The sequence below is a fragment of the Nelumbo nucifera genome, chromosome 6 (genome assembly GCF_055504915.1).
Source record: "Nelumbo nucifera cultivar China Antique chromosome 6, China Antique-T2T, whole genome shotgun sequence".
Lineage (NCBI taxonomy): Eukaryota > Viridiplantae > Streptophyta > Magnoliopsida > Proteales > Nelumbonaceae > Nelumbo > Nelumbo nucifera.
In genome coordinates this window covers 7,648,915-7,672,776 of record NC_142654.1, presented here as the reverse complement: position 1 = coordinate 7,672,776, position 23,862 = coordinate 7,648,915, and the positions used below count along the sequence as shown (strand labels likewise).

Below are 23,862 nucleotides of genomic sequence, written 5' to 3'. Positions count from 1 at the left end.
TTGGATGATGTTGAAGTTGTGACCGTTGGGCTAATCGTACCAGAGATCGATAATATGGAGAACTCCAACTGTAGTTCATGAAGAGGATGGCGGAATTGGTGAGGCCATGGCGTTGGTGTTGGAACTGGTTCTGTTGAGTAGATAACAGAAGAGCAAAGACAGTAAAATTAAAGAGCTAGTAGATAAGGTGTGTTGTGATGATGGGTTTGGCTGCCATTATCGTTATCTACTTCTTATCCTTCCCGTTTTACAGGAGATGATCAGAGAGAGAGGAGGTAAGACTAAAGTGGCACTTAAGAATTGAATTTAGATTGCATTGATGCTTTACAAGTTTACATGATATGATCAACAATTTACATTTTTTTTTGGTATTCAATAATTTATGACTGTACATGAAATGATACATGTATCAACCAATGTACATTGCACTGGATGCTACAGCTTGACTATTCGGGCAGAAGGGGTAATCGAGAAACAGTAGTACCTCCACCACCACCACTTATGGATCCACATCCTGGTTCCCTCTGGCCAGATCTATAGTGTTTAGCAGAAGTAGTTTTCTTGATTAGCCTCTGTGGGAGAATCTGCAACCTGGGGTTCAACTCTGTACCTGACTGCTCAGCAGTTAGCTGATAGCTCTCCACAAGCTCTAGCTGTCGAGCTATTATGTCAGATCGTCTTGGGAGAAGTTCAACAGGTTCTCCACCGGGAATCACAATGTACTCAATTGCAAGTCGAACCTCCTGCTAGGATGAGATAAACATGAGAAGCTCATACAGTTTGTGTTTTAGCAGCTGAAATGGATATAATAGTACTGCTTAAAAGAGAAAACCAATTCCTTGAAAGATCAGAGCAAGAAGATCTAAAATGAAGAATAAAAGTTGCATACACTGCATATTCTGATATGCAGAATGCAAAATCAAAGTTTAATAAAAGATGGGAGATATGGACAATAAAAGGCTTTGCATCAATGCAGCTGGATAATGCAAAAAAGTAGATAAATAAATCATTTATGATGATTTGGAAAATCAGTATGCATAACAATCGTATATACCATATTACTTGACCATTTACTTTGTCACTTTTACGAAAAGAATGCAATTAGAAAATGACAAACTTCAAGAACACTCCAAAGAAAACTCTTTCAATGACATTCTTAACATATGAAATTATGTTACTACTTCAGAACAACTTTGTAACAATCACCATTCTTAAGGAAAGTTTTGTGGACCTTAACCACCATTCAAGTAGCAGTATAGATAATCAATATCTAGGTGAAAAATTGATAAGGGATGTATTGTATTCCTGTCACTAGAAAGCTCTCTAGCTACCCTTCTTTTAATTGCTTCATTGTCATTGCATTGGATTACTGCCCTACTTATGGATGAAAGGACATCATACTAATTTCATGAGGATACCTTTCTTTTTATTTTCTTCATTGTCATTGCATTGGATCACTGTCCTACTTATGGATGAAGGGGCCTCATACCAATTTCATGAGGCTTTGATCAAACTCAATGACCAGCTAGGACACAAATATAGGCTGTCAAGTTCTAAAAATTGATAAACCCAATTATTGAAAGCATGGCTCGCTTATTCACCCTACTTTGTGCTGCTAACAGAAACTCTAAGGCTCAGTTTGGAAGGAGTACAAATGCAAATATGTACAATGCAAACACATACAAAATAATATAAAATATAAGGTTTTGCACTCTACATATTTGTATTTGTATCCCTTCCAAACTGGGCCTAAAAGTTAAATATCAAAATAGAAGCAAAATGTAATCCATTACCGCAAATATGACACCTTGAAATTACATCTACCTGACCTACTTCCTCGTTAGAAAACAGATCAAGCAATTATAATGCGTAATGACTGCCTCAGAATCTTTATAAGTTCTAGTAAGATACATTATGTATCTTTGAACCGGGAAGGCAACTCAATACCATGCTCCCCCCTACACAGGCAGCATTCATGACTTGGTACTTCATGCAATTATAAATCTATTGATCCCTTATTCCATGGAAACAGAAGAATGAGAGTAGAAGTTTGCCCAAAGCTTGAATTAATAATACACTCACACTTTTGTCATGCATAAAGGTAAATCATTTAAAAGCTGCAAGCCTGCAAGGAAACATTTAAAATATTTGATGTAGATCCGTCTTTTTACCTTCTTTTATTTTCACATTAAACTTGGTATCACATCCTTGTTTTTTCACCTGGGATAGGTTGACTACTACATAATACATATAATCTCTTGCAACTGCCTATAACTTGGTTAGTTTACTTATAATATCTTGAATCTTGGATTTTTATCCACAAAATGAGTGTAGAGGAGATCAAGAAATGGATGGATGAGTTTCCAGATAGGATAGGAAGACCTTTTTTTTTTGTTTGGGGACTTAGACAGACCTTGGTTCACCTTTTACCTTCTTTCATCTCTCTCAATGAAATTTAACAAGTAACAGAAAAAGCATACTGCACCCATAGGAAACTGAGTAACCACTAACTACACCAGTGAGAAGTGATCTGACACAAGTTGAGGGCTCTAATTCAAAAGAGCTGAGCAAGAAGAAAGACCTACAGGTTCAAAATTGATAGGGGATATGGCCTTTGATATGGTGGAACCCATACCATACATATGGGATAAGGTCTTGTGGACTGAGTTGAGTTATCACAGATCCTGGGATTCTTCTCAAATTTGAATATAAATTGGCAAATATTGATTACTAAACTTGAAAAAATAACAAACTCAGTTACTAGATGCATAACACCCTTGAAAAATTTCAGATCTACAAATTATCATGAGTAAAATAACTATGCATTTTCTTTCATCTGCATTTGGAAACCTATTTATTTAGTTCTTCAAGTTATTTTTTTTCATTCAATACAATTTAACCACTTTTTTCCGGTAATTCACTAATCATTAACCAGCTGCAGAACATATTTTATAATATAGAATGGAATTTTTGAGAACAATCATAACAATGAGCCATTCATCTGCCTATGTACACTAATTTCCCTCGAAGTCTAAATTATCTAAAGCTAATATTCTTTTAGGCTTAAAATGTAAAAGTTCACATCAGAAGATAAATAATTAGAAAAAGATGCACTGTACCAAGTTTTATACCTCCAAGGCATCAATCTCCTCCAACGAGGGCTTTCTTTTTGGTGCATCATCTTCAATTTCAATGTCTATTGAAGAATTTTTGTGTGCCCGATTCAGTACAGGACCAAACGATTCCATTCCCAAAATCATGCGAACTGCCTTTACCATTTGAGCCATGGTATGGGACTGCACTTTCAAACATAGAAGCAATGGCTCAAATTCATATATTTATGAGTCCTACCATGGTACCTAACAAATTAATAACCAATCAACTGGTATTTTATTCATTCACCTAGGGGTTCTGATTGGTTAAACTTTCTTAGGTATTGTATCTTTCAGTACCATAGAAATTGACTATACCATATAGCTAGTTGAAAAAAAGTGGGAGATTACCTTGATAACAAATATGGGTAACTTATGGAATTTAGCTACACCACGGATCCATGGGTTCTGCTTAATTTCAGAACTTGATGCCAATATTGCATCTGCAGTTCCAATATCATCAGTTACATCCAGTTCGTCCTCCAGCCCCATTACTTTCGCTACTTGCAGTAGATCGGCTTCCAGGATCTGAAATACAATCATTTCATTATTGTATTATTGAATTATTTTCTGGCTTGAGGGAAAAACAAATCAAGAATAAAATCTTTATACTCATGAAATGGATTTATCACAAAGAAAAGTCATCATCAAAGAATAGACAAACAAGTCTATTTTAACTGAAAAGTTGCTAACCTTGTAAGTGTAAACACACACTGGTGAACTCTTCTTTTTCATGGATCCATTACTACTCCATTTCTTGGTATTTCTATCAGGATAATCAGTAACATCTTTGATATGTTCTATTTCAGCAGTTTTTTCTTCAGTGTTAGTGATGTTGGATCCTTCTATAAGCTGCTTTTGAAATTCCAGGGTAGGTTCCACAGAACTCTCTGCCTTGGCATCCATGTGGCGGGCCTCATAAAGGGGAGATTTTCCTATTGGATAATAAAGTTCTAATCAAAATCAATTATTGATCAAAACTTTCTGGTTTAGAGAAGATTATTACAGAAGAATATTACATGACAGAAAAGAAAAAAGAATGAACATCAACTAAGCATTCAAAAGCAGGAGCCCAGATTACCTGCCAGAATAGCATCTACTGTTGCATCTAATCTATGATGGACACGGCATTCAGTCCTCGATATCATCTCAACAGCACAGGTAAATGCTGGAGGCCCTTTCCTCTCTAATATTGTCTTCTGAACTTTCCTTTTCCTTGCTTCATCATCACCAAGTGTAACACTCTGCATACATATATCATTCAGAAGGTGCAAACAATTTATTCTTAAGTAACCAACCTTCACATTTTTCATCTGGTAAGTCTGGTACACTACTGAACTCAATTGTTTAAACATGGATTTTAATTTGTAATAGCATCCCATAAAGCACTTTTTTTCATATACCATTTTTTAAATTCAAAATTTCCTCGTTGATTTTTCTGATTAGCTTTGAATATCACAAGGAAATACAAAAAAAAAAAAAAAAGATAGGAAAAAATATTTTGCAGATGCAAATGAGAAACCTTCATGTCACATCCAATCACTATTAGAGATGTAAAGGTATTGCTTGGAAAGTTATATTCTTTGCCTTTTAATGACATTTCAGACAAGGTTACATGACATTAAGAAATATGGAAGTCCACACCAATCATATAGATTGAAGAAACTGTCAATTTATATCCAAGATGTAATCTCTATTAACTGTCAAAAAGCAATATGTACGCTTCCTATGGAAAATGAATCAGATTTAGTGAGTCACCATTCAACAATATAAATCTGCTTTTTCTATGACATTTGTTAGAATATCCAACTCTCAGTTAAGGAAATTCCAAAAGAAAATATAGTCAATAAGATGCATTTAACAGCGCTCAGAAAATGAGTCATTACTACTTTTCCAGAGATCTTAGTTTTGGACAGAATGGACATAAGCCTTTTAAGTAACATGCATACCCTAAACTATTGGTTGGCCTTAAAAATCCATTCATTGAATGAGTAGACTGGTGTGCAACCATAGGATTGATAAGTATCATTTCATGTTAAGTCCTTTAGGGTATGGAATTTGTGTATCAATTTTGTCAAGCAATCAGTGAAATAATAGACATTTCTACACATAATATTGTTTAACACCACAAATGATATTGTCTAACACCAATTTCTCTGAGCCCAGGTTATATAAGTTAATAAAATTGAGCCTTGTGCACTGGGTTGTCCTTGAAATTGGTAAATTCTGTACTCCTATCAATTGTCATATTCTATTCCTGCTGCCAGTGGGCTTGACCACCCAACACAATACAAAGAGATCAGAAAGTAAGGATGTCGCTATGCACCTCTATGCCACCAACAAGGATTTGCAGAGACGGATTCTTTATTATGTTTTCGATAGTCATCCCATGTGCTGTTCCAACCAGTTGAACACCCCTTTGAGCAATTGTGCTGGCAGCTAATGCCTCAAGCTCTGTTCCAATTTCATCAATTATAATTGTTTCAGGCATATGGTTTTCAACTGCTTCAATCATAACCTGCATGGCCATTGAATAGACAATTAGGTACAAGTAGCAGCAATTAGGTAAAAAATAACACAAGTGAAAGCAGTTGATGTTTGGAACTTGCATTATGAGCAATTTCAGAAAATACAGGCAGAGGTATCAAGTTCAAGTCTCACATTGTGTTGCATGTTAACGTTTGGAACTTGCATCCTCCTTGCGCAGCCAATTCCTGAATGGGGGACATCTCCATCACCTCCAATCTCATTTGATGTATCAACAATGATAACTCGTTTCATGTGTTCATCTGCCAACATTCTAGCTATTTCTCTGCAGTAAAATTTTCTCAATTTTATTATTATAAAATAGTAAGATTTATACCCCATTTTAGTTCACAATGAAGTTTAAACAAATTTGAATGTCTATGTTGCCCCTATTCAGATTCTTCCATTTATTATTTTTCCACTTGGCAAGAACAAACTGAAATATTCCTGCAAATTAAGTGGCTGAGATGAAAGTGAACTCCAATTTGAAAACGCAAGGGACCTCAGATGTACAGGCAGTCTGGCATTCTAGAAATATCAAAGTGAAAGTCTTTTTTCACTTCCAGACTCCAGTATTGTACTGTTGAATTAAAACAGTACTTCCCATGTGGATGACATTGTGGGAATGATCAGCAACAACAAGCAAAAAAAAAGGGGAAGAAGGAAGTTGTATTAAAACAGTACTGTTGTATTAACGTTCTTACATTGTTGTGCCTACTAGATCCGGTCCCCAAAACAACATAGTGGAATAACAGAATGTATTTACTTGCAGGATATAAAGCTCTGAATCAAAGACACTTCAGTGGATATACATTCTATCCTAAATAAAAAAAAAGATTAAAAAAGAACATCAGAAACTTAAATACCTGATCAAAGTTGTTTTGCCAACTCCAGGAGGTCCTATGACCAAGATGGAACCTCCCCCTTCAATCAAGTCACGTATCATCTCTGCACTTCCAGATATAGCCCGACCCACCCGACATGTGAGGCCAATTATTTGCATCTTGCGATTCCGGATGGCACTGATACGGTGTAGAGAACGATCAATACCTGAACGGTTGTCATCAGAAAAGTCGCCAACCTGGAGAGATAAGGAAACTTTACATAAAAATCCATCCAGTCCTTATCTCGCTCTACAGCATCAAAACAATATAAAATGCTGCAGTCATTCTCATTCAACGGCTTAATTTGATTTCTAACTTATCTTGGCAAATATATAATCTATCAGTCCATGTACTTTTCCATTAAAAAGAAATTGTTTACTTTATCTTTCTAGAGCTCTTCGAAACAATAGAAAATTGTTTCTTACCAGTCTAAAAATTTCGTAGATCCTTCATACGAAACATCCCAATTTGAATTTCAATTCTTCAGGTGAAATAAATTATGTTTAATATAGGCAGTAAGATATAAATAGAATTGGGTCTCTATCTTCCTATAGAACTCCCAAGTCCTACCCAATCAATGTAAAATTCCTTATTTCCCACCACAACAAAAGCCGGGATTACAAAGAGGAGTATATAAAACCAAACTATATTACCTTCGAAATCGCATGCCTGAGATCTTCAAGCCTTACCGGCTCTTCCGATATCACCCAATCGCCCGAAGGAAACCGAGCAATAGGTTTCCGTCCCAAATCCATGACTAACTCAATCAAATCCCCAAGCTCCGTATGCCGAAACAGATCCTTCCGCATTCTCACAGGAACCAACTCCAGGAACGACACTAATTCTGAATCACCGTCCGACCTCGAAGTGGATGGCAAAGACGGAGGCAAAGACGTTGACAGGATCCCATTTCCCGCAGCAAACCGTTCAGAGGGCCTGCGAATTTCGGGAGATCGAATCGAGGAGGGTGGCGATCCAGAAGAAGCAATTCTATTGCGCGATCGACGAGTTCGACGAAATGACGAAGAGACGGTGCAAACGAGGCTAGAGCATTGCAGGTAAGCATAGGCTGATGCTGGAATTCGGTTCGCAGAGTGCCATGAGCTGTTGATGTCGAGTAGCACGAAACGTGAATTCAAAGCTCTCATCTTCGTCGATTGAAATTGCAGAAGAGAGAGAGAGAGAGGCTTGAGAGTTTATTTGTTGCTGAGCTGCGTTGCGTTCTGATAACCCGGGAAATCTGAAGAAGGAGAAGGAGAAAGGGGATGAGGAAGAAGATTCCATGGGATCTGCTTTGATTTGTCGTCCGGTGGGCCCACAAAGAGCAACAGAACAAACTGTCGAGGACCGTTGAATCTCGGTGCTGGTACCACGTGGGCTGCGGACCACACGTAGGGGAGAGAGGTAGGTTGCGTGCCACTCCTAAAGAATCTTCTACTGTTTGACACGCATTCATCTTCCTCGCCTCGGGCACGGAGCTTGGATACGGGCACTCAGGATCCATAGCCGGTCTGGGCGGTGGGACCCATAATTTGACATACGACGGTTAGCCTGAAGATTATTATGTGGGGTGGGGCCAAAAATCAACTTAAAATTTTAAGGGTAAAATACAAAAACCTCCCCTCTCAAGTTTCTGATAATAATAAAAATCTCCTCTCTACTTTACCTTTAGCAAAATTCTCCTTTCTACTTTCAAAAAAAGCGACAAAAACCTCCCGTCCTTTAATGAATCTGACGGAAACCAAGGAAAACTATATTTTTATCCTCATACCGCACCTAAGCAATTTGTGAAATATCAATTTTACCCTTATTCGAAAAACTCACTATCCACTCTTGAGAAAACCAGTCGAACCCTAACCTTAACTGTTGTAAGCAGACAGTGCTCAGAATATTCCACTTCCTAGAATCTTCCGGTGACGATTCTTCACCAAACGATGACCGGTTTCATCTTGGTGGCCGATTTCTTCACCAGAGTTCGTTTTCTTCTTCATCGGACATCTGTGGCTTTCCAAACATTTTGGCAACTATTCTTCACCAGACGATATCTGTGTTTTCCATAACAGGTTCATTTTTTGAATCTATGCAGCAGCATGTGTCTATTCAGGTGTTCCATAAATAAGTTCATTTTTTGAATCTGTGCAGCATGTGTTTGCTCAGGTGTTCCATAATAGGTTCTGTACATGGATTTCCATTGTTCTTGCAAATAATAGGGTCAGGTCCAACTGCTTTACCAGATGATGTAAATGAGATATGTCGGGTGTTGAGTGATTTCCGTTGCATTCATCATGACCTTGAATCTGCACTTGAACGTTTCTCAGGCAAGATTTCTACTAATTTGGTTGAACAGGTGTTGAAAAGGTGTAAAAATCTAGGGATTTCTGCTCACAGATTCTTTCTTTGGGCCCGAAAGTTGCCGGGTTTCAGTCATAGCAGGGAAAGCTATCATATTCTAGTAGATATCCTTGGCTGCAGCAAGCAATTCCCTCTGATATGGGATTTTCTTTCTGAGATGAAAGATAGTGGGGATTATGAAATCGGGCATTCTGGTCAACAAAAATTAATTCTATGGCCAACAAAGCACAATCTTTGCTTAGTATTCGAAATCAGCTAGAATGGATTTTCATTCCCAAGGAGGAAATGGGAATGGCCCATTCCAATTCTAAACCCCATTTTTATGAACCAAACGAATCTTTAATTCTTAACTTTCAATTACATTTGGATTGAAGACCTCATTGCTGATATGAATTCTTAGGATCCAAAAATGGAGTTAATTGAGTAGCTGACCTATTTTTTAATAAATAAAAATAATTTATTAAAGAGAAAAAGAGAACTATTACAGTAGAGTCCCAGAGGGAGGGACCTGGAACAGAAGCTACATAATGCAACTCAAAATAAGGACTGAAATCAACAAATAAACGTGAGACGAGCTTATTAGAACAACCCAAAAACAAAGACGTTGAAAAAACTGAGCAACAACGATAACAATTCTGTTTCCCTAAGCGATCTAGCTCCCAAACACAAAGCCCTTGCATTTGGGCACACCAAACTCAGGAGGAACAACCTTTGTCCATGTGTGAAGCTATCTTGATACCCAACCTCTCCCTCCCCTACCTCTGCCTCTTGTTTCCTTTGCCTTTCTCAAATCTGCCCTCATTGAGACGTCTACGTAAAAATCTACCAATATCCTCAATTTTCTGCTTCTTCAAGAGAAAAATTGCTCTCTAACTCCTCTTCTCGAAGACTGTTCTCTCTCTCTGAGGATTGAGCCAATTAAGAAACCAAGAATAGAGATATGGAAGATAGGATTGTGTGACCGAACCAAGAGTAGAGATGAAACGGTTTTACATTTTTTTCCCATGCGACGCTATAAGAAGTTAAGCGACCCTGACCTAAATCCGACAAAAAATTTTGGCTTTGTAGTTCCCTGGTTTTGCTGCTGACCGAGAAATCCTTCTTCTAGGTTCACAATTCTTCTTCTTGGTTCGTTCTCCAGTTGCCCTCTTCCTTTGTTCCTTCCTCACCCATTCTTCAGGATAATAAGAAAATACAAAGGGTATTTTAATAAACAGATGTACATAAAAACTCGTATAGGATTAAAATGGGTATTTAAAAAAAAATTAGCATCCATTTAACGGTTTCTGTTAAATTCATTAATGGAATGGAGGTTTTTATCGCTTTTTTTCAAAGTAGAAGAGAGGATTTTGTTAAAGGTAAACTAAAGGAGAGATTTTTATTATTGTTAGAAACTTGAGGGAAGGTTTTTATATTTTACCCAAAATTTAATCCAAATTTAAGTTTCTTCACAAAGCGCGCCCAAGACCGACATCACAGCACGTTTCAGCTGTGCATACGAAATATCTCCCACGAATTAAAAATTTACAAATACGAGATATTCCAAATGCACGGTTGATACGTTGTGTCACGGCTGATACGTTGTGCGAGGTCGGTGTGAAGCGCGCTCTGTCAGGACAAGATCCGAAAGAAGTTCGTACCTTAATCTTTTAGCGTACGATTATTCTTTAGTGGGAACATCTGTCACGTGGTAAGTTAAGGAGCCTCGGACGGCAACTGGCAATAATAATAATAGTGACTGACCACTATTATGCCATGCTGCGAATATATTGTCAATTTGAGAGGCCTTATTTTTGCTTTTGGGAATGCTTATTGGACAAATGTGTATCTATAGGATAAATATTTGTGTTTATCAATGTTTTAAAAGCCTATGTATACATATATGAACATGTACGTGCATTTTCACATAGCAATATCTTCAAGGTAAAACTATTTATAATTAATGGACAGTTATAAGTAGATAGTTTCTAAAATGAGAGTAAAGGATATATATGTCATCTTTATGCTGATTGTACATTTAAACAAGGGAGGTAGAAAATGTTCAATGAAAATTCTATAAAGAAGGGGTATTCACTCTTTTATAGATGGTATAGATATGTATATATGTATATGTGTATAAATATATATTTTATCAATAAATAATGTATAAAATATGTTTTAGATACGTTATATGTATTTTTATATTTCTTAACTTGGTTTTTAATTTTATTATTTATAAAAAAAATAAAAAATTACAATTTGAGGCCAAAATAAAAAAGTTACCCAAAATTAAAAAAAATCACCCCAATCGAACATCGGAGTGCAAAGTTATGGCCTCCGAGAGTTTGCATACATTGAGTGTGCAACCCACAACTCGATGACTAGGTCGAACCGGGCGGACTATGTCAACGATTTTTGGTCATCTAACGAGTCTTGATTGAACTGAACCTGGAATCTTGGCCAGATGATGGTTCGAACTGTTTGACCAATCAAGTCAATGACGGGTTGAAAACACTGGTGTTTTGCATATTTTATGAAAAATTATTTATTTTAAAAGGGGGTAATATAGGTACTATGAAAATTATGTGACGGGTAAACAAGACAGGCCAAACATTTTTGAAAAAAGTGCTTAATAATAAGCCAAAATTTTTGGCTTCTTCAAAACAATCTTATTTTTAAAATAAGCATTTATTTGGATTTTTTTTTCTAAATACGAATAAGTACATATTGGTGTGGTCCCATCTAAAATAAATGCTCATTTCAATGAGTGCTTAAAGGTGACTTCTTCTCTCAAGCTCCTACTGACCATAAACCATTGTCAAAATGGAGGCCAAGAATCCAAGATACTGAAAAGAAGTAAATTCAAATTGGGTTGGGAGAACCAAATTTTTAAATGTTGTTAAATGACCCATCAAAGGAAAGGGTAGAAAGCTGACTAGGTTTCAACTCAATAATGAAATTTATGTTATTATTTATTTATTTTATTGACCATGTATATTGATTGTTACAGAAGAAGTAGTAGTAGCCACTTGTATGTAATGCGTGCACTCCTACACGTTAAGTCACTTGTTTTTTGGACCTAGCTAAGTAGCTAGTTTGAGAGAATTGAATTTCAACTTGAGTACCGGACTAACAAAATCGCAACTTATGGCTGCAAAAGATTCCAACACTAGAATTAGCTGTCGTGCTCTACTGTTATTCATTTATGATATTGAACAAAAATAAGCATTAAAAATGAAAAATGATGATCATTGTTATTAATTATGAAATGGATAAAAATATAAAAAGAAAAAAAAAAGAGAATTTATATTTAACAAATGATTCATTAACCTGGTTAAATGGTTTAATGGTTCAATTGGTCGGATTCACTTCAGTCAACATTTTTTTTTTGGAAGTAAACACCTTCGGTGGGGTATAATCAATCTGAGTCGAGTTGAGTTTTGGGTGGCTTTACCTTGAGCTTCACTCAAAAACTCAGAGCTTGACATTTAATTTGGGCTCGATTTGGTTCAAGCTAATTATAAATAAATTGCTATTAAAAATTATAAATAAATTAATATTTGAAATATTATAAATAAAAATATATTAGAAAACTTGATTATATACTATAATTATAAAAAACAATATTGTGAAATATTATAAATAAAAATATATTAAAAATAGTATTTTATTAGAAGTTCAATTAGACTCACAAGCTACTCAAGTTGAGTATTACAAAACTCGAATTTGGCTCAATTACCTACTCAACTCAAGTCAAACTCGATTTAAATTGATAATCTTCAAGCCAAATGCGAGTATTAGCAAGCTGAGCCCAAATAGCTCACAAGTTGGCTCGGCTCACTTACACCCCTAAGCTTGAGAGCTAACATACCTGAAAATTTTGGTCAGGTGTTGGATTAACCCATTTCAATTGTGGGTTGATAACATTGCTATAACCTAAAATTTTTCCTCATTTGCATGAATTGATCACATGCATTGAACTGAACATAAACCAAATTTTATCATTGGGTCATTGATAAAGTGGTCCAACCATCCAATTAAATTGTTCAGCTCACTCAATTAAAAATCCAAAAAAAGAAAAAAAAAATTAAAAATAACAAATGAACTTTGGATTATCTCTTAAAACTTTTCTTCTATTAATATAAACTTGTTAAAACAATAAATATTGTAGACTGTAACTTAGACTTAAACATGTATTTGAGTAGGTTTAATGAAGTTAACAATAACATTTTGAAGAACTGGGTAACCTAATGGTTAGACCCTCTAGTCTGCTAAGTTGAATCAGTTCAACAATTATTTTACTTTAATGTTTGCTTAGTAATAAACCATGGCAGCTTATTATTATTAATTGCATGGGATTTTTTCGTAAAAAATAATAAATTTGGCTGATTTAATGGAGTCAATGGAATTTATAAAATAACACTTAAATCCGTGAATAGGAAAATAAATCAAGTTTTTTTCCCAGACAAAATAGTTCCTCAAAACTGTCATTAGAGATAGTGAAGTCGTTAACTCTGTCTCTGTCTCTTTTTAACTGTCCTTTTAACTTATGTATTTCCTTTTGAAATGACTATTGACCAGTAATGGTGGTGAACCAGCATGAAAGAAGGATGACTTTCAGCTACATTTGGTGAAAGAGGAGCAATTGGGAATTGAGTATTGAATCACCAGCCCTCCTCGTTATTGGTGTGCTTAGTCTCCCACACTAATATCTTATTAATTGCTATTTTATCATTTTTTTCGTTGCTCGTACCTGGAGTTCATTATCATCGGGATTAAAATGGGTATGTTAAAAGAAAAACGGAGATGGGACATCTCTTAAATGGCACAATGGCACTTTATTAAAGTAATATAAGGCCTACGCACTTGCCATGAATACAGAAAGCCATCATACATTTGCGATGAGCATGAAATGTCATTAAAGACCTGCAATGAACATAAAACATCTCCCCAGACCTGCGATAACAAATCAGTATCACCTGAGACTTGTGATGGGCATAAAATGATATTGCAAGAGCCCAATGCACTATTAGCACCTTGCGATGAACATGAAATGACAACTCCTACTGTAATGAACAAAGGATAGACCTTGAGGCCGGTGACACCCGCCTACGGGAGATTGGCATTGCTTTTGGTCACAACTAGCTGTGACAAGGTGCCTTAGAGGCGATCGAGCAGAACACCCGAGCACACTAGTCAGATCCAAGTCTTACCCTTGACACGTGTCTACAGGGAAACTTATAAGGGGATGTAGCCTACATACGCAACCCGAGAATCCTTAGGAGAAGGGAAACTCTATCCTTAAAGGATCTCGTTGAACATGTGCAAAAATCCCAATGGTGTTCCCTTAATAGCCGATATAAAGATAAAGATACCATTTCCTAATAGAAAATGTATCCTTTTAGATTTCTCCTTATAGCCTTAGGGACCCTCTCTATAAAATGGGGGAATAACTCTTCCCCACATCAGAGAGAACCATATAACTTTGATCCTAGAGTCTGTTAGGGAACCTTTCTCTTTCTTATCATCCATTCTCTGCTCTTCTCCCATTGTCCTCTACAACCAGTATTCCTCTCCATGTTCTCTCTCTTTATTGTCATCCTCTCTAGACCTTTGAAGACTTGACCAACCTCCGTCACCTTACCACACCACTTACACCTTCATATAATAATACGCCATGACTCCTCTTTCATGTCTTGCTTTTTTATTCCATCTTCCTGTAATAATAATAAAAAAAAGAATGGGATTACTAATGGTTAATTTTGTGTAATCAATTTTGTCAAAAAAAAAGAAATTTTTCCCCTGCTCATTAACGTGTACATTATTTAATATCATCCATTTTGTCGCTTTGCAAGCATTGTTTTTTGTTTTATTTTTTTGCAAAAAAAAATATTATTTTTTGAGCCATGAAAGAGTGCTTTAACTCATCATAAGAAATATGAATAAAAAATAGCTATGGTAATGTTTGGCATCATTGCAGCTTTTTAAACAATGACCGCAAAAGTAACTCCATGTTGTGTGCATATTTTATATCCTTATTAATATTTGCTAATGGCTAAGTGCCATGAAGTATGCATAGACAAAAAGGTGAATATGTTGTTTCAATTGTAATAAACATTAAAATGACATTTTCGTCAAAAGTTGCTCTCATAGAATTTAAGGTATTTAGGCCACCTGAGACTTGGTGAATCCCATAGAAAAGAAGTAAACTTGCATTTGTGTTTTAGTATTAGTGGATTATACGGAAAAGAATGATTTCAAAGTATTTTATTAACCTAGACAAATAATATCGTCCTGAGACTTGGGTAAATCATTTACCCATTTGAGTGGAAATTTGTTAAAATGTGATGGGACAATATTGTCCCTTCAATAATATCACTTTTATGGATAAACCAATCATTATACAATTTTACTTAGGGAATAAAAGAGTATTAGTAGGTGCACTTATCCAGGTAAGTATTTCCTCTCCAGCAAGTGCATTTACCCAGGTAAATGACTTATTGGAACACAAACAAGGTCTCAGTGTATGGCTCAAAAAAAAAAAAAGTAAAGGAAATAACAAAACACCTACATGGCATTGACATAATATAACTACCTTGAAAAGAAGGAAATAACTTCAATACCAAACACGGCATATGAGAAAATGTTCCATCCAATTGTTATGTCTCCCATGTAGAACTGAGCTACTATCAAATGGATCTCACCTACAAGATCATCTATCTAAAAATAAAGAAATTGATGGATAACTTTAGCCATAATTATTTATGAATTATTTTTAGGTTTTTAAATAAAACTTTATGGGCCTGTTGATTTTTTAGATTTTGAGAGGGGGAATGTTTCCCATTGACCAAGATACCCATATTATTTTCTCAGATTTATGTGGGGTTCGTGAAAAATTTATTTTTCCAAGGTATTACTTACCCGGGTAAGTGATACCCATCTCCCAAGTGGGTAATATCTTTTCCACATGGGAGTAAAGTTGCCAACACTTGGATGGGACAAAATTACCCCTTTTAATAATGATTTTTATGGATAAAAATGGACATTGTCTTAATTACTTGGGAAATAAAAAAACATGGGTAAATGCATTTATCTGGGTAAATAACTTCCCAAAAAGCGAACGGGACCTATAAGTCATTTAATTGTGCAACTTGTTAGTAGGATCCATTTAACAGTAGATTCGACCCTCTTGCTGCTTATAACAAGGGCACCCTTCTTTGTTGAACAAAAAAAAAAAAGTGGGGGACAAATGGGAGCCCAAATCTCCTACACTTTTCTCCTCTGACAAGTGTCTCTTTAGTGGCTCTTTAATTTAAAATGAGTGGAGTAAAGAAATTACTAGCAAGGCATGCTGTTTGCTTGGCTATACAATAATCATGAACAAACATACTAGTATTCCCTACCCATAGGGCCCCCATGATAACATATGGAATACTTGCGTATTCACTTGTGATTGGTTACATAGCAAGCGATACATAAGAATAATATTCTAAATGAACACCAAGGCAATAATAAAGATAGGACATATATTGGATGGTTTAACCCTAAACCTGGTAGCACTAAGATCAATTTTGATGCCTCTTATAGAATAAATGGCCAATGCGCTATTGGCTGTACTGCTAGGTGCAATCCTTAAAATTAAAGCTTATAATATTGGTTTTGCGACGATAAATCTAACTGAAGCTTGGGCAGCATGAGAAGCCATCAACATTTCTACTAATTTCCGGGATTACCCAATCATCATTGAAGGAGAACCAAAGCTCATCATTGCCTACTTCAAAGGAAAGGTGAAGCTAGCCCCCTAGAGACATTCTCTCATTCACGTTCAACTTAAACATCCACTTCAGGTACACTTATCATGAGGCTAAACAAGCTGCAAATTGGTTGGCTTGAAAAACTTTTTATGGTCCTTGGTCACTTCAGGTTGTATCCCACTTGATCTTAAGTTTATTTGTTTCGTTGATTAGTGGGGAAGAGCTACCCCACTCATTTGGTCAATTCTGGCTAAGGATGGCAATTTTCTCAATTTCACCGATCCCTGTGGGAATCTGCCCCAAATGAGGCAGGGATGGGAATGATTTTTCCCTACGAGGATGGAGATGGAGAAATTTTCATCCCCATTGGCGGGGATGGTGCATGGACAGGGATAGCACTCCTTGCCCACGTGGACCCCGGTCCCCGCTGATATATATGTATATGTGTGTGTGTGTGTGTATTTATATATGTATATATGTATACATACGTCTATATGTTAATATTTTTAAAAATATAGTTAAATATGTTTGAATCTTTTCTAATAGGATTATAAATTTTAATTATTTTATTTTTATTTTTTAAATAAAAAACAAAAACATAATGATTGACATTATAAAGAATCACGATGAGTGGAGATCCCTGTGGAGATGGGGATGGGGATAACTTTGTCCCCGCTAGTGGGGATGGGAACGGGAATGTGGATGGAGATTTTCGTGGTGACGGGGATGGGGAGAGGTTCCTCGTCCCCGCTCTGTCCCGTTGCCATTCCAAATTCTGGCCCTTTAGTCATTCGTGTAGTTCCTCAGTGTTTTCAATAAAAAAAAAACAAAGCATGTGTTACATTACCATGCGAGCTGCTCATAGCAATTAATTTCTTCACCCACTAAATGCTAAACCACAACTGAATGAATTGGCATGATATTGTATGTGTTTGGTTTTGTTTACATTTTTTCATTCAATATTTGTATTTTATTTGCTTGCAAAATCGAGAAAGGTAATAATTACAACCGTCTATGACAATTAGGCGCCACTAGGCTCTATATCAGTGTAATAGTGAAAAAACGCCTAACCATTTGTGGAAGATTTAAAAAATAACTTCCACGAACAATAGGCATGCACAAAAACCAAAGTCAACTTTTGCCGTTTTTCGATGCATACAAAGCAAAAAGGAGGAAATGCTGAAGTAGTACCTATGTAAAAACGTTTATTCAATAAATGCCCACAAACCAAACACCCTGATCATTTGCCGACAGGGGATCCTCTCCTCATTGCCCTGTAAAGGATTCAGAGCGTTCATTGCATGCATGTTTATTCTCATGTATAGAGGCATTTACACAAGTGTAACGAGGCCACAAGGGAACTTTGAACCTCCTAACACTATTTTTTCATTCACTTCCGTTTACCATGTGACAAGGGTAAATGGTTTACCTATATACGTGAAACGAGAGGTGCAATGCAAAATACACCTTGATATAGAAGTAAGTGTAGGAGATCTAAATCCTAATGGGAGACATGTCCAGAATGAATGCAAGTGTAGGAGATCCCGACCCCCATTATAGGATGCCTCTTTTTTATATTTTACATAAAGAATTCAATTGGCTGGTTTCGAACATCCAATATCATCTGATCCAATTACTTTGGATTTGGATGTTAAAACCTAGTAATCAGATTGCATACAGAATCTGATAAAAATCTGAATCCGATAATAAATTAATGCCTACATATAAATATTATGTATTACACTATATTCTTTTATAAAATTTGATATAAGTTAAAAATAAGTAACTGTTTAGTCGAGTTCGATTAAATATGAATCTGTCTGAAATCCAAAACAGCAGGCTAGAATGAGATTGGATTTGGTTTTTCCTTTAAAAACCTGGACTCAACCCGATCCTAACCCAATCTGATGTAACCAGATTTGGTTTAGTACGAGGGTTCAACAATTGGATTGGGTTAGGATGAACCTCCACCTGACCTAATATGGCCCAACTTGAATTTCTACACTCTACTTTTTATTTATGAAATCCTGATGTTAAATTCTTCTGCTATCAAATTCAAAATTCTGAGATGCAAGTAGTTGATGAAATTGGTGAATGATACCCAAAATCGATATATGGGCTGTGGCCCTACTCCAGGCAAAGCCCATATCCAACGATGCAATATGGGTCGAGGACCTTGATTTAAAGTTCTCAAATCCATAAACATATAGTAGTGGGTAAGTAGGGTGGTGCAACGCTCACATGGCCCAGGAACGGTTCCCAGCTCCTCATTCAAAATTCAATCTTTCAGAGACAGAGAATTTCGAAGGTCAAGGACGCCATTAAGATGATCCTTTTAAGAACTCTCTTCTGGTCTCTGGGGCCTTTGTTTTAACTGAACCAAAAGTTTCAAAGAAAGTGTTTTATGTATAATTTATATTCTTAATTGTAAACACTTACCATATTGATTAATGATGTAATCGTCATTACTTTGCTTGCTTTGTCTGTGTGGTGCATGAACATAATACACTGAATGTGGACTCTCATGCCCCTGATGAATCCGTTGGTGTGGTATCCTCCAGGTCTCTCTGGTTACTCCCCACCCAATCTATACAAAAATACATGTTTAGTTTTCTTCATGGGTCTGTATCAGACCAACTAGACTTAATGACCATATTCCTTAAACAGAAATTCATCAATTCTTGTTTTAACAGAGAATAGCTTTGGTATACTTGGTTGTGGCTCTAACAGAGACCATGGCCACAAAGAGCAGTGGTAAGTGAAGTTTCAAACCCCCAACCAGGGAGTCAAGAGAAGAGCTTCAATTAAGCTTATTTCATCTGGGTAATTTGGGTTAATTCCCAGGATTGGAGGGTTCGTTGCATTTCTCATTTATATGGTCACAACATACGCACTCTATGTTCCTGACTGGAGTTTTGTTCATGGAGGGAAAAGATTTACACTATGTGTCTAATGGCAATGGCCTCACAAATGAATTACGCTTTTTAGTTTCAATTTCTTTCAGATAAAGATGAAGATTGCCAGTAATGAAACTGAGATCACAGAAAATTACAGGTGAAATGTGGATGAGCCGCATGTAGTGCAGTGTGTTCAATGCCAAATGCAGCCTTGATCTTACTGTGTATTGCTAGTTCTATTTCGGCCATCCTTTCTGGTACCATCGAAGCTCATTATGGGCATGTTCTGATTCACTTGAAGGTATGTAATTCAATGGTTCTCTGCTCAGTCCTATTAACCATTTGTTTTTTGGTCGCAGTGAGCTGTGGTAGAATTCCTAATGCATCTGAAAACCATATTTAATACTTTTCTCAGTCCAATTAACCTTACTTCCTCTATCCGAATTTCTATGTACTTCTACAATTGAACTTTGCTTTTTCAAAGGGTGAATCCGAGAGGCTGAAGCAATGGGTGTCTATAGGGCTTATTTTACTTGGCATAGTCACTATTCTTCATCTTACAGATGGTGAGGGACTGAGGTCCCTTGTTTTTAAGTATCATTTCTGAAATGGCTGCATTTTGATACACCTGGTCTAGGGTCTTCCTTTTCTTTTAATGTCTGCATTCATGCTTGTAGCTAGCTATATATTCCTCTCAACAAAAAGCTGTACAGCTTTAGCTACGTTTGTTTCACAGCAGGTGCAGCTGGAATTGTATTTTCTGGGCTCTACATCCTGGTACAACACTTTTCACTTTTTACTGTTCTGTGGTTTTCAATCCACAAACCAACTTTGGATCTTCCCTAACCTTGCTCATTTTGATGAACACAACAGTCAACAGATTGATGTTTGGGGTCTTCGAACTCCATTTCTAGTCCTCGAATGGATTGGAATGAATGCAATGCTAGTGTCTGTGAAGGCGCGCAGCACAAGGTATCTTTGCAGCATTCGTAAATGGATGGTAATTATGAATACCCCTAATAACTCTCTTGTAAGTAGTACAATCTTTTATTACATTTCAAAGAAAAAAAGAAGAAGAAAATGAAAATATTCAATGTCAGGTCCATTGGATCCAAAAGCATGTGTTCATTAATGTTTGGCAGACTGGCACTTTGAGAAGGAAGACTGCTGTATGTGATACGTGATATTTGCAGAGATCACCTTCTGGGGAGTTATTGCAGGCATATTGCACAAATTGGGCATCTACCGGAAGTTATGAGAAGTGGGAATTCATATCAAGCTGACCAACATATTGATTGGTTGGTGGCGCAGTGGGTTCATTGAAGAAGAATCAGTGTATTTGTAGAAGAAACATAGGTTTCATTTTCCTTAACCACTAAGTAATTAATTGTACGTTGCACTTCTCTGTAATATGTATGCCAGTTGAATTATTCACTCTTCAGCTACTATTTAAGGTAGAAGCAGGTGTTTGATTGAGCTTCTGTTACAAGATGTATCTCTTCTTTGATTTATTGTTTACATTTAAATTCTTATTAAGAAAAGGAATAAATGGAAAATTGATAGCTGTTCTAACATATGTTCGACTTAGCTCTCCAATCCTCAAACACTGTAGCAATTGAAAAATAAGGCCATCACCCAATGTTGGTCACTTGGTCTCAGCAATCTGGGGTCTTGAGAGGGGTAGACTGGATATGGTCCTAACCTTTGGCATTTTTTGCACAAAGTGGCCACTCCCAGACTCGAACCTGCGTCTTCATGGTTGCCAGCTTGAGATTTTACCATTACACCAAGTCATGTGTCTCTCTGCTCTCTGAGCAGGGCCTCTGAACAAGGGGCCAAACTTCTTAACCAAACTGCCAATGCAACAGAAATTCTGTTTTTTTCCCTCAGGTTCAGTAGTCCAGATCCCAGGTCGTCATAAGTTTACAGCAACCACTCCCTTGAAACATGGCTGACCTGCAAAGTTCCAGCCAAATGGTGCTTCGTTCAAGAAGTTGTCTTAGTTAATTGTTTTGTATTGGACAAAGCCAACTTCCTCCATTTAGTTGGCAGAATCATTTTTCTGATAGGCAAAATTATACATGAGGTCCTCGACAATATAGTTGGTTTTGGTTTTGAAAATAAAAACAACTGCAACATCAACAAAAACAATATAATTTTTCTGATGTGGCAGCTGTTTTTGTCTTCAAAAACAAAACCAACCAGGTTGTTGAACACGCCCTTAGGGTGTGTTCTATAACATCAATTGTTTTTCTTGTTGCTGCTTCCAAAAATAAATCAAAATTGAAAATATATTGTTTCTTAAAACAACATGAATTGTTTTTTTTTTCTTCAGTATGTGATTTTTGTTTTCAAAACTGAAATAAAAAACATGTTCTTGAATCTGGTTTCAAAAACATGTTTTCATTTGATTATTCAACATCATGTTCCATAAATCATATAATTTCTATACTAAAAAATGTGTTTTTGTTTTAAAAATCAATATTTGTGTTGGTTCTAAAGACATGTATTGTTTTTTGAAACATAACCAACTTATTTTTCCCTTTGAAAACAAAAACGGAGTTCAAGTACGACTTTTTATTTTTATTTTTTTGCTGATGTGGTGATTCTAAAAACAAATGAAAACAATAAACGTTAGTGGGGGGATTCTGGGACATTGATCATTCACCAAATTCTTTCTTTCAGCCATTAAGGGAAGATTATTGTGATAATCAATAGCCTTGTGACACAACATATCCAATTAGATGATGGACCCTCACAGCCCAAACTGCAAATTAAATAGACTAGTTAATAGTCTAAATTGTACTAAAATGAATCTCTAGGGACAGGCATCCTCAAGGCCCACTGGCCAGTGGCCCACTGCTCTCCTCTAGTCAGGGACAGTACAGGGAGAAGCCAACACAAGCTCTACAGTAATGGGCCTCAATGACCTTTGGGGACAGTCTCCATCAAGGACCACTGCCCACCTTAAGCCACAGGCAGTACAGGGCCTACGGGAGAAAACAAGCCCACTCATTTGCACCAACACATACAAACACATGAAGACATGGGCAACTGTTCTTAATTCGTTCCCTCCCACATCCGCAAGAAAATTGATAATTTGTCTTTTAAGTTGTCATCCAACAATTTCTTTTCATTGAAAATTTGTAAAAACAGACAGACTTATCAAGTTGTTGATGGCATGCCAACTTAACCGCTCCACAGATCATCTCTCTCTCTCATACCAGCACTAATCACTAGATTAGGGGTGTAATCAAGCCGTATTGAGCCCAAAAAAGAATATATTTTTATAATATATGTATAAATAAATACATCGAGAAAGGATCACGAGATTTTGATCCCAACTTCTTATTGATTGAGCTAGAGTTTGAATAACTAATCTAACTTATCCTAAGATTCAAATTCAAGCCTGAACTATTTGATTAGAGGTTCGATTCAATTGCATCCATACACCATATTTAAACATGGGTGAGAGTAGTAATAGGATGGGTGACATCTAACATCTTGGAAAACAGCCCTTGTATTGCATATCAATACTAATGCATTGAAGTCCATCAAAACCCTGAAGTTAAACGTATTTGAGCGAGAATATAACATGAATGACCTCCTTAGAAATCCTTATGTTACACCCCTACTTGTATACACATACACACACTCTCTCTAAAAAACATTTCTGGTCAGAATAGAGGGGCTACGCTCTTTACTTTCACCCCTTTGAACTTTCAAAGAATTTGATAAAGAATGAATTGTGATTAGTCTAGTTGGTCCAAATAAATGAGGCACATGGACCCGCATGTTCTTGTTCACCTCCTCTCCTTTTGCATAACTAAATGGCTTCATTTATTAAGCCCAAATTTTTTATATCTACTCTTGCAGAACTTTTTATCACATATATGGTATTATTCAATGTACTATTTTCCTAGAAAGAAAAAAGATAAGAGGAGAAAATAATTATACTACGAGAATGGGTAGCAACAGTAGTTGTCCTTGAAAAATCAGGATAACTCACTGCCGCTTATTGCTTTTTGTATGAAGTAATTATTACAAGCTAAGAGATATGCATGATAGCGTGTACTTCAATACTTATATTATTACAAGCTAAGATCCCACCATATTCCACCTCAGTCATCCAAATGAGGTCTCCATTCTCCACTATATATGTGCTGCATTTTTTAGTTAGGCTGTGTTTGGTTGTAGTGTAAAGTTATTTTATTATTTGCACTAGTATAAATGGATGAATGTGTAAAGGTAAAAAATGCAAATTCTTGTTTAATTTAATTTCATTTTGTTTCATGTCTTAATTTATTTCATTTGTACT

General features: G+C 36.3%; 2 protein-coding genes across 9 annotated transcripts; one reads left to right on the top strand and one right to left on the bottom strand.

Moving 5' to 3' along the window:
- Positions 1 to 287: 287 nt before the first annotated feature.
- SPD1 (P-loop containing nucleoside triphosphate hydrolases superfamily protein) lies at positions 288 to 7,816 on the bottom strand. 2 transcript variants are annotated; one of them, XM_010268919.3, is made up of 9 exons: positions 7,216 to 7,815; positions 6,545 to 6,759; positions 5,814 to 5,964; positions 5,479 to 5,670; positions 4,234 to 4,396; positions 3,846 to 4,087; positions 3,504 to 3,680; positions 3,132 to 3,296; positions 288 to 743 (listed from the first exon to the last, which is right to left on the bottom strand). In XM_010268919.3, exons 1-9 carry the CDS (start codon positions 7,708 to 7,710, stop codon positions 447 to 449), a joined length of 2,097 nt encoding a protein of 698 aa, XP_010267221.1. In that variant the 5' UTR covers positions 7,711 to 7,815; the 3' UTR covers positions 288 to 446. The 2 variants fall into 2 exon arrangements, with proteins under 2 accessions (XP_010267221.1, XP_088746717.1); XM_088890591.1 differs by having other exon boundaries at positions 620 to 743; positions 3,120 to 3,296; positions 7,216 to 7,816.
- Positions 7,817 to 18,864: 11,048 nt separating this feature from the next.
- Positions 18,865 to 21,118, top strand: LOC104604539 (uncharacterized). 7 transcript variants are annotated; one of them, XM_088890111.1, is made up of 5 exons: positions 18,865 to 18,955; positions 19,702 to 19,845; positions 20,284 to 20,321; positions 20,418 to 20,544; positions 20,738 to 21,118. In XM_088890111.1, exons 2-5 carry the CDS (start codon positions 19,741 to 19,743, stop codon positions 20,825 to 20,827), a joined length of 360 nt encoding a protein of 119 aa, XP_088746237.1. In that variant the 5' UTR covers positions 18,865 to 18,955; positions 19,702 to 19,740; the 3' UTR covers positions 20,828 to 21,118. The 7 variants fall into 7 exon arrangements, 3 of the variants coding, with proteins under 3 accessions (XP_088746237.1, XP_088746239.1, XP_088746238.1); XR_016077534.1 differs by lacking the exon at positions 18,865 to 18,955 and having other exon boundaries at positions 18,964 to 19,845; positions 20,222 to 20,321; XM_088890113.1 differs by lacking the exon at positions 18,865 to 18,955 and having other exon boundaries at positions 18,964 to 19,845; positions 20,687 to 21,118.
- Positions 21,119 to 23,862: the final 2,744 nt, after the last annotated feature.

What these genes read in the sequence shown, in the direction of transcription:
- SPD1 (XM_010268919.3), bottom strand. Translation starts at nt 7,710, where the DNA reads ATGAGAGCTTTGAATTCACGTTTCGTGCTACTCGACATCAACAGCTCA. An exon ending in TCAGGCATGCGATTTCGAAG is followed by an intron (nt 6,760 to 7,215) that starts GTAATATAGTTT and finishes TTATCTCTCCAG; the next exon opens with GTTGGCGACTTTTCTGATGA. An exon ending in GGCAAAACAACTTTGATCAG is followed by an intron (nt 5,965 to 6,544) that starts GTATTTAAGTTT and finishes ATTTTACTGCAG; the next exon opens with AGAAATAGCTAGAATGTTGG.
- LOC104604539 (XM_088890111.1), top strand. Translation starts at nt 19,741, where the DNA reads ATGCCAAATGCAGCCTTGATCTTACTGTGTATTGCTAGTTCTATTTCG. An exon ending in TTTCTGGGCTCTACATCCTG is followed by an intron (nt 20,322 to 20,417) that starts GTACAACACTTT and finishes TGAACACAACAG; the next exon opens with TCAACAGATTGATGTTTGGG. An exon ending in GCAGCATTCGTAAATGGATG is followed by an intron (nt 20,545 to 20,737) that starts GTAATTATGAAT and finishes TGATATTTGCAG; the next exon opens with AGATCACCTTCTGGGGAGTT.